At 47.6% G+C, this 10,466-nt stretch overlaps 1 protein-coding gene across 2 annotated transcripts in view; it reads right to left on the reverse strand.

Annotated features, from left to right (window-relative positions):
* The window catches only part of LOC142249875 (putative endonuclease 4), a 73,705-nt gene extending 63,673 nt beyond the window's left edge, over positions 1–10,032 (reverse strand). For both annotated transcript variants that reach the window (XM_075321834.1, XM_075321832.1), the window contains exons 1-5: positions 9,906–10,032; positions 4,614–4,735; positions 4,271–4,384; positions 1,992–2,096; positions 674–796 (exon numbers count right to left, since the gene is read on the reverse strand). In XM_075321834.1, coding sequence (XP_075177949.1) covers positions 674–796; positions 1,992–2,096; positions 4,271–4,384; positions 4,614–4,707 — 436 coding nt within the window. In that variant the 5' untranslated portion in view covers positions 4,708–4,735; positions 9,906–10,032. The remainder of the gene's footprint in view (positions 1–673; positions 797–1,991; positions 2,097–4,270; positions 4,385–4,613; positions 4,736–9,905) is intronic.
* Positions 10,033–10,466: the final 434 nt, after the last annotated feature.

A 10,466-nucleotide genomic window follows, 5' to 3' on the forward strand; every position in this document is an offset into this window, starting at 1 on the left:
AATGGATGTGTTTTTCTGCGATTGGCTGTGTGTGTCTGTGATCGGATGTGTGTATCTGTGATCGGCTGTGTAAGCCTGCGATCGGATGTGTGTATCTGTGATCGGCTGTGTATGCCTGCGATCGGATGTGTGTATCTGTGATCGGCTGTGTATGCCTGCGATCGGATGTGTGTATCTGTGATCGGCTGTGTATGCCTGCGATCGGATGTGTGTATCTGTGATCGGCTGTGTATGCCTGCGATCGGCTGTGTGTATCTGTGATCGGCTGTGTATGCCTGCGATCGGATGTGTGTATCTGTGATCGGCTGTGTGTGCCTGCGATCGGATGTGTGTGATCTGCTGTGTATATCTGCGATCTGCTGTGTGTGTGATCTGCTGTGTGTATGTGATCTGCTGTGTGTGTGTGTTTTTCTGCGATCGGCTGTGTGCATCTATGATCGGCTGTGTGTGCCTGTGATCGGCTGTGAGTGCCTGCGATCTGCTGTGTGTGATCTGCTGTGTGTGTGATATGCTGTGTGTGTATGATCTGCTGTGTTTGGTGTGTATGATCTGGTGTGCTTGTGTGTGTGATCTGCTGTGTGCGCCAGCTAGCAGCAGGGTAGGACGGCGTGCAGCACCAACCGGAGATCACAGGGAAGAGGGAGATATATTGATTGCCCAATTTAAGTCTCACCTGTTTCGGGTTTTATGTCAGCGTCTGTCTTCTGCTGCCGAGCTTTGACTGAAGTTTCTTTTTTCTTTGATTTTTGCTTCCTGTTTGACTCTGATGTAGAAATGTCATCCGAACCGATATGTTCTAAAAGCAAAGTCAAAATATTAGTTGGAAATTCATACAGTATGCATAAAGAAAAAAAAAAAACAACAAAAACAGCCTCTGCTGACAATATTATGGATTATTCTAATTTTTAGAGCAGATTCATGATAATTAGGACTTGTATCTATTTAATCTGCAACTTTATTCTTTTCAATCTCACTTTCCATAGTTTATTTTTCTCTATTTTTTTTTTTTGCAGGACAAGATGTAGTTTTTAATGGCATATGTTTTGTACCAGGGCGTTATGACTTATCATTAACTGGAATTTGTCAGCAGGTTTTTGCTATGTAATCTGAGGACAGCTTGAGGTTAGACAGATTTTAGTGATTATCAGAATTTGTGCTGCTTCCATGCAATGAAGGTTTTATCATCAACAGGAGATTATCAATTCCCGGACTTCTGGGCTTGTGTGCCCTGGTCTGACCACTCCACCTCCTTTGATAAGCAGCTCACTGATTATAGACATTGTACATAGAGAGTAGAGTGTGGACGGAGGAAGCTTTCGGAGCTCTTCTACATCTAATAACAGGGATTGAGTCACAGCTGCTACACCCAGTAAAATGTGTGTGTGTACAGGCTTCCAGTATCTGTTTCAGATGCTGCACATCTTGTATCTTCACAGCATAGACAATTGCCTTCAGATGAGATGAGATAAAAGTCTAAGGGGGTCAGATTGGGAGACCTTGGTGGCCATTGAACTGGCCCACTGGAAGCCTGTGCTAGCATTTCTTCTGCGGTGTTGCTATCCAAGTGTCAAGAGTGGAAGAAGAGGGTTGAATGGACAATCCAACACAATGGGCAGCATTTTGAACACATTTTATATGTGGTCAAAAAATTGTAAATAATTAATGAACGAATAAAGTTACGTTAAAACCAAGAACACCATTGGTTTTCTTGTGAAATGTTCAATAAGTTTTATGTGTTACATGACCCTCTTCGCATTGGAAAAAATAAAGTTGGATCCAAAATGGCCGACTTCAAAATGGCCACCATGGTCACCAGCCATCTTGAAAAGTTTCCCCCCTCCCATATACTAATGAGCCACAAACAGGAAGTTGATATCACCATCCACTCCCTTTTTATTTGGGGGTATCCATATAAATGGCCCACCCTGTAGATTATACCATATTTCTAAGTTGATAGGTCAATGGTAAATTATTCCATAATATCCGGATACCATCTTTTCTCTTTTGCCTTTTCACTCCGCAACCATCAGAGATTTGTTTCTTGTCCTCTTGGCCAGCAATGGAACCGTCTTTCTCATCCATAACCTCAGGGAGAACTGAAAACATTAAAATTATTCACGTCAATGGTTATTAGAATAGGAAACTTTAAAAACTAAAAACAAAACTTGTCTAAAAACTGCTCCTCCCCCGCCTCATCTAAGGTTATCGAAAAGCAATCCCAATAATACTTATAGATGGATCCAAAGAGCATGCAATATATAAGCAAGTGATCTGGACAAGACAAAGCCTGCTCCCCATCACAGCCAGTGATGACAACTGCTACTGACCTGTTCTCCCCGGGGATGTAGTCACTTCTGTAGTCCATTTTGTTGTAGTCCAGAGCAATGCTCTGAGCTCCAATTCCTCCGTCATCAGTTACTATGTTATGTGGTGATGAGAGGTGATCGTTGGCTACCAATATGATAGTATCTACCTGCCAGCGTCTCCTGCGTCTCTTCCAATTAGTGGGTCACGTGTGAGTAAAGGCCACGTCTCACTAAGCAACATCGCTAGCAACATCGCTGCTGAGGCACGACTTGCTAGCGATGTCGCTGTGTGTGACATCCAGCAACAACCTGGCCCCTGCTGTGAGGTCGTTGGTTGTTGCTGAATGTCCTGGACCATTTTTTAGTTGTTGCTCTCCCGCTGTGAAGCGCACATCGCTGTGAGCTGGCTTCTGCGGACGCTGGTAACCACGGTAAACATGGGGTAACCAAGAAGCCCTTTCCTTGGTTACCCGATATTTACCTTCGTTACCAGCGTCCGCCGCTCTCACGCTGCCAGTGTCGGCTCCCTGCTCTCTGCACACGTAATTAACCTGATGTGTACTCTGGCTAGGAGTGCAGGGAGCCAGCGCTAAGCGGTGTGCGCTGGTAACCAAGGTAAATATCGGGTTGGTACCCGATATTTACCTTAGTTACCAATCGCAGCGTCCCTTCCACGCGTCGCTGCTGGCTGGGGGCTGGTCACTGGTTTCTGGTGAGATCTGCCTGTTTGACAGCTCACCAGCAACCCGTGTAGCGACGCTCCAGCAATCCCTGCCAGGTCAGGTTGCTGGTGGGATCGCTGGAACGTCGCTTAGTGTGACGGTACCTTATCACTGCAATGATACCATCTCCCTAGACCTACCAACGCAACTACTGTCATCTCAAAAGCTGACAGCCCCAGAGGTCTCATAGCTGAGAACTTCATGCGATCTCAAAAGCAAAGAAAGTTTCCAAACTTTTTCAGAATGAGATCTACTGCTTGTAAAGGAATCATCTTCAACCGGAAAAATCTAACTTTAGGGCCCAGGGTAGTGAAAATAAAATAAAACTATACCCACCTAGTAGATGAGGGCTTCTTATCCTCTGCACTACATCCTCCACAAGTCTCCTGGCATAAATGTCACATGAGTGCTGCAGCCAATCAGCAACCGCTAAATGGTTGTACCCTCACATTCTGTGAACACTTTCCTCCCATTTTCTCGACAGGTAGGGGAGTATATATTTTTTTTTCTTTCATCGCCCTAACCATTAAAAGGTGTAGCAAGTATGAAAGTTATCCCATATCTTTATGATAGACAAAAACTTCCCAAGCCCTGGTGGTCGGTTTGATTGTTGGGACCCCCACTGATCCAGAGAAGCATAGCTCTGAAGAGCCCCATGTGAATGGCGTGGTGTTTGAGCATGCGCAATGCTAATCTATTCATTCCGAATTGGATTGACGAGGACTAGATAAGCTCTGTCAGTCCCGAGAGAATGAACAGAGCGGAGGTGCACATGATCGACCATTGATCAATACAAAGCCCCAGTTTTCAAGATTGTGAGGGTCCTAGTGAATCCAACGTCCAGCAATTGGGAAGGTATTCCCTTCTATTAATTGGGTTTAACTACCAATGGAGAAGTCCTTTATTCCTTGACCATCTAACTCCCTAATCTCTGTTCTACAGAGTAAAGCCACCAGGGAGAGTGGAAGAGTCACACCAGCAAGCCCCAGTTTTGTTTGCTAGTCGCCATTTCACTAGGTAACAGGGACAGTCAGCACACGGACCACTGGGATTTTCCACTTCTGTACAGAATTCGGTAGGACACCCTGGTGGTCAAACATCAAGATCTACTTTACTACACTCTGAGGTCAACAAGCAACCCATCATTTATTACATGATCATCTCTGCTATAAAGAACATCTGTGCCGTAGTTCAAAGCTGACTATCACTGGTTAATGTACGGCTGCGGTCTGGGAGTCTTACATTTTTCAGGTTTCATATCCATCGTTACGAATTCTGTATTTTGCATCTGGGATTTGCTTGTAGTATCTCTATTCCTCGTTTTCGGCCTCTTGTAAGGCTCTGATTTTAGATTTTCTGAGTAAAGAGAATATAAAAAATTTTGCAAAAACAGATTTTTTTTTCATATTTCAGATACATATAACCTATGAGGATGAATCCATATATCCTATATACTACTAAGACACAAATATTATCCACAGATTATTTCTCCACTACTTCCATGATGGAGAAGAGTAGATACAACTAGTCCTTTGCCCCAAATGTCAGTGTACCTCTTATATAATCCCATTATAAGCAATCATACCGGCTTTCTTTGCTCGTCTTTTCACTTTACTGTCATTTTGAGGATTCTTCTTGGGTTCTTCGGCAGTGGAGCCTCCTTCGGCATATCCGTCCATGTTATGTGAGCTGTAGATATTTAGATAGCTGGGAAAACAAAGTGTACTAACCATTAAACTCAAAATGAAAGGACGTGTCTCCTAATGATGTTATGGTCAGCTGTTACTAGTTGCTGGCAGGTCCTCATATCCTAAGGACTCGTGCACTCATTGAGTATAGGTGAGTTTTTACCTCAGTATGTGTTGCCAAAACCAGGAGTGGATAAGAAATACAGAAGTGGTGCTCGTGATTCTATTATACTTTTCCTCTAATTGTTCCACTCCTGGTTTTGCCTTCCAAATACTGAGGTAAAAAACAGACCAAATACTCAGCATGTGAATGTGGCCTAAACCTAGTACAACTTCGATAGACTCTAACAAGGGAAAGTTGGACATGCAAAACGTAACATGGACAAAACAGAATTCATTATCTTTCCTCCACTCACTCAACCCCCCCAACTGACCTATCCATCAAAGTCAATGGCTGCTCACTCTCCCCAGTCCCACGTGCTTGCAGCCTTGGGGGTAAGTCTAGACTCTGCTATCTTCTTCAAGCCACATATCCAAGCCCTCTCCACCTCCTGCCACCACCAACTCAAAAATATTTCCTGGATTAGTAATTTCTTTTCCCATGAAGCCACAAAACACTAGTGCATGCCCTTATTATCTCCCGCCTGGTCTACTGCAACCCCCTGCTCTGTGGCCTCTCTTCAAACAGTCTTACACCCCTGCAATCTATTCTAAACGATGCTGCCCAATTAATCCACATGTCCCCCTCCTACTCCCCGACCTCCCATCTCACCCAATCCCTTCACTGGCTTCCTATTGCCCAACGTCTCCAGTTCAAAATCCTAACAGTGACTTACAAAGCCATCCACAACCTGTCTCCACCCTACATCTGTGACCTGGTCTCCCGGTACTTACCTGCATGTAACCTTCGATCATCACAAGATCTCCTTCTTTACTCCCCTTGCACCTCCTCTTCCCACAATCACATACAAGATTTCTCCCGTGCATCCCCCATACTCTGGAACTTTGTACCCCAACATATGAGACTCTCACCCACCATGGAAACCATTTTATGGACTGGAGAGCTATGTAGTCTGTGAGGAAAGCTGTACTTACAAGAGCAAGAGGAGAATTTGTAATACTTCTATAATATTAAGTGCCACCAAATCATGTACCCAACACATCTGTGAAAATATAGATTATGTGGCCCACCCCATTAGCTTACTTTGCAGCCTCCATTAGGCAGTGTAACACAGACGCTATAGGAGGCAAATGGTGCAAAATTTTTAATGAAACCCAACTGCATATACCGTATATGAATTTTAGGCCCAAATGCATGCATTTAAGTAATAAAAAAAAATTGTCCACAAAGATGGACAATTTAAGGCCCCCTTTAAGGCCTCATTAAGATGTGTAAGTGTTGCATCTATTATTTTCCCCACCTCTCCAGTACAGGCCCTTTCCATTGCCTTGCCGGTCTCTGTACTTCCTGTACAGCTGATCATGCCCTCGTCGAGCCATGTAATCGCTGCAGCAGCCCAGGTCACAAACCACAGGGTAACACAAGGATATCATGTGCTGTATATCCAGCTGACAGCTGTAGTAGTCAAGCGGCTAGCAGGCAAGTGATCAGCTATAGGGACGTATAGAGACCGACGAGGGGGCTCCCTTTTATTTGTCATCAGGTTGTTAAAATTATTAAATTAATGAAATGTAAATATTTTTAATTACAAAGAAAGCAATATATAATTAGCCCCTCAACATCATGAAGCATATCCAGTTCTCTTATAAGGGTGTTCTTTATGTTTGTGAGGCAGGTAATCAGTGAAGCACATGACAATTGTCCTAATAAGTTAGGCGGCTTTTACACTACTTTTTTTAACATGCGTCCTGAACGTTTTAACGCAAAAACGGATCCAGTGCAAATGCGTTTTCATTTTAATGCATTTGCAATGGACTCGCGTCAACATGCGTTCACCTGCGTTTGCGTGTGTTATAGTGAGGATCCAGCGAGTTGCAGTTTTTTAACTTTTCAAAAAACGATATTTGTAGCGTTTTTGAGCTGCGTCCAAATACTGCAAATTGCTGGATCCTGACTATACTGCATGCAAACGCAGGTGAACGCTGGCATGCTGATAGACAGGATCCTGCTTGCTCTACTGAGCATGCCCAGAAACCAGCCTCGGGTGATCACAGTCTCACTCTCTCCTCTCCCCTCCTCTCTCATCTCTATATCTCCATCTCCTCCTCTCTGCTCTCTCTCCTCTCATTCTCCCTCTCTCCTCCCTTTTCCTCTCTTCTCTCTCTTCCCTTTTCCTCTCTCCTCTCTCTTTTGCACCCAGCTGCATCTGAATTTCCAGTCTATCATGTTCAGTTCCCCTCACTCCCGATCACATGACTCCAATGCCCGCCCATAAAATTAAAGTGACAGGATCCTGTAAAATAACACATGCGTTTCTCTTTGCAAAAACAGGATTCGCTTTTGAAGCAAAAACGTTCATGAGGCATGTTAAAAAAACGTAGCGTGAAAGCAGCCTAATATTTCAGGTGACATGTTAAAAAAAATACACAGTAGAAATTAGTGAATATATAAACTAAAAACTTGAATGAACACACTCTCCGTAGCAGCACACTTTCCACAGCAACAGCAGATCCTCCCACCTGTGCACACACTCCGCCGCAGCAGATCCTCCCACCTGTGCACACACTCCGCCGCAGCAGATCCTCCCACCTGTGCACACACTCTCCGCTGCAGCAGATCCACCTATGCACACACTGTCTGCAGGAAATCTTCCCACCTGTGCACACACTCAGCCGCAGCAGATCCTCCCACTTGTGCACACAGTACAAAGAAGATCCTCCCACTTGTTGACACACTGTGTGCAGCAGATTCTATCACCTACACACACTCTCCACAGCAGCAGATCCTCCCTCTTGTGCACACACTCTCCACAGCAGCAGATCCTCCCTCTTGTGCACACACTCTCCACAGCAGCAGATCCTCCCTCTTGTGCACACACTCTCCACAGCAGCAGATCCTCCCTCTTGTGCACACACTCTCCACAGCAGCAGATCCTCCCTCTTGTGCACACACTCTCCACAGCAGCAGATCCTCCCTCTTGTGCACACACTCTCCACAGCAGCAGATCCTCCCTCTTGTGCACACACTCTCCACAGCAGCAGATCCTCCCTCTTGTGCACACACTCTCCACAGCAGCAGATCCTCCCTCTTGTGCACACACTCTCCACAGCAGCAGATCCTCCCTCTTGTGCACACACTCTCCACAGCAGCAGATCCTCCCTCTTGTGCACACACTCTCCACAGCAGCAGATCCTCCCTCTTGTGCACACACTCTCCACAGCAGGAGATCCTCCCTCTTGTGCACACACTCTCCACAGCAGCAGATCCTCCCTCTTGTGCACACACTCTCCACAGCAGCAGATCCTCCCTCTTGTGCACACACTCTCCACAGCAGCAGATCCTCCCTCTTGTGCACACACTCTCCACAGCAGCAGATCCTCCCTCTTGTGCACACACTCTCCACAGCAGCAGATCCTCCCTCTTGTGCACACACTCTCCACAGCAGCAGATCCTCCCTCTTGTGCACACACTCTCCACAGCAGCAGATCCTCCCTCTTGTGCACACACTCTCCACAGCAGCAGATCCTCCCTCTTGTGCACACACTCTCCACAGCAGCAGATTCCCCCTCTTGTGCACACACTCTCCACAGCAGCAGATCCTCCCTCTTGTGCACACACTCTCCACAGCAGCAGATCCTCCCTCTTGTGCACTCTCCACAGCAGCAGATCCTCCCTCTTGTGCACACACTCTCCACAGCAGCAGATCCTCCCTCCTGTGCACACACTCTCCACAGCAGCAGATCCTCCCTCCTGTGCACACACTCTCCACAGCAGCAGAACCTCCCTCCTGTGCACACACTCTCCACAGCAGCAGATCCTCCCTCCTGTGCACACACTCTCCACAGCAGCAGATCCTCCCTCCTGTGCACACACTCTCCACAGCAGCAGATCCTCCCTCCTGTGCACACACTCTCCACAGCAGCAGATCCTCCCTCCTGTGCACACACTCTCCACAGCAGCAGATCCTCCCTCCTGTGCACACTCTCCACAGCAGCAGCTCCTCCCTCTTGTGCACACTCTCCACAGCAGCAGCTCCTCCCTCTTGTGCACACATTCTGCATAGCAGATCCTCCCTCCTGTGCACACACTCTCTGCAGCCCCAGCAGATCCTCCCTTTTGTGCACACACTCTCTGCAGCACCAGCAGATCCTTCCTCCTGTGCACTCTCTGCAGCACCAGCAGATCCTCCCTCCTGTGCACACACTCTCTGCAGCACCAGATCATTCCTCCTGTGTACACTCTCCGCAGCACCAGCAGATCCTCCCTCCTGTGCACACACTCTCCACAGCAGCACCAGCAGATCCTCCCTCCTGTGCACACACTCTCCACAGCACCAGCAGATCCTCCCTCCTGTGCACACACTCTCCACAGCACCAGCAGATCCTCCCTCCTGTGCACACACTCTCCACAGCAGCAGATCTTCCCCTGTGCACACTCTCTGCAGCACCAGCAGATCCTCCCTCCTGTGCACACACTCTCCGCAGCACCAGCAGATCCTCCCTCCTGTGCACACACTCTCCGCAGCACCAGCAGATCCTCCCTCCTGTGCACACACTCTCCGCAGCACCAGCAGATCCTCCCTCCTGTGCACACACTCTCCGCAGCACCAGCAGATCCTCCCTCCTGTGCACACTCTCTACAACAGCAGATCCTCCCTCCTGTGCACACACTCTCTGCAGCAGCAGATCCTCCCTCCTGTGCACACTCTGTACAGCAGCAGATCCTCCCTCCTGTGCACACACTCTCCGCAGCACCAGCAGATCCTCCCTCCTGTGCACACTCTCTACAGCAGCACCAGCAGATCCTCCCTCCTGTGCACACTCTCTACAACAGCAGATCCTCCCTCCTGTGCACACACTCTCTGCAGCAGCAGATCCTCCCTCCTGTGCACACTCTGTACAGCAGCAGATCCTCCCTCCTGTGCACACACTGTCTGCAGCACCAGCAGATCCTCCCTCCTATACACACACTCTCCGCAGCAGAGGCCAGTCCACACTGCCGTCTGCCTGCGCTGGAAGCGTCCCTAGGCCCCGCTATATTTCACTCCCAAGACATTGAGGCTTCTTACAAATGGCTGCTACTCCGCAGTAACAGGCGGCGGTAGCGGGGGCCACACGTGTCAGCGGCTCCTGGATTATGAGCTCCTCAGCAGACTGTGCTCGTGTACGCAGATTCCCTGCAGTGCGGGGAGGTCCTCAGTGTACGGTGATTGCTGTGTATATGGCGCCCTCTGGTGGCCATTGCTGCACATATCGGATTGTGCTATCTTCAGACCAGTGTCTTTCCTGCCAGTAATTCTCTACAATGGCCTCTTCTGCTGATCATTTGGGCCCATTAATGAGTCACATAGCTTCTGCAGAGGTTACACACAGTGTGATACAGTATCAGCAATGTACTGCCTGTAACACACGGGTGCTCCTGTAAAAAAATGTGTAATATATTGTTCCCACAGTGAGATTTTGGGGAGTTTTTGATGTTGCAGAATTTCTGCTCCTATTATTTAACCCCATTATGACCGCCTTACATTTTAAAACAGCTACCGGGGGTAGCTGAGACCCTAAAGGCCCTGTCACACACATAGATAAATCTGTGGTAGATCTGTGGTTGCAGTGAAATTGTGGACAATCAG

This window comes from Anomaloglossus baeobatrachus, chromosome 8 (genome assembly GCF_048569485.1).
Source record: "Anomaloglossus baeobatrachus isolate aAnoBae1 chromosome 8, aAnoBae1.hap1, whole genome shotgun sequence".
In the NCBI taxonomy this organism is placed as follows: Eukaryota; Metazoa; Chordata; class Amphibia; order Anura; family Aromobatidae; genus Anomaloglossus; species Anomaloglossus baeobatrachus.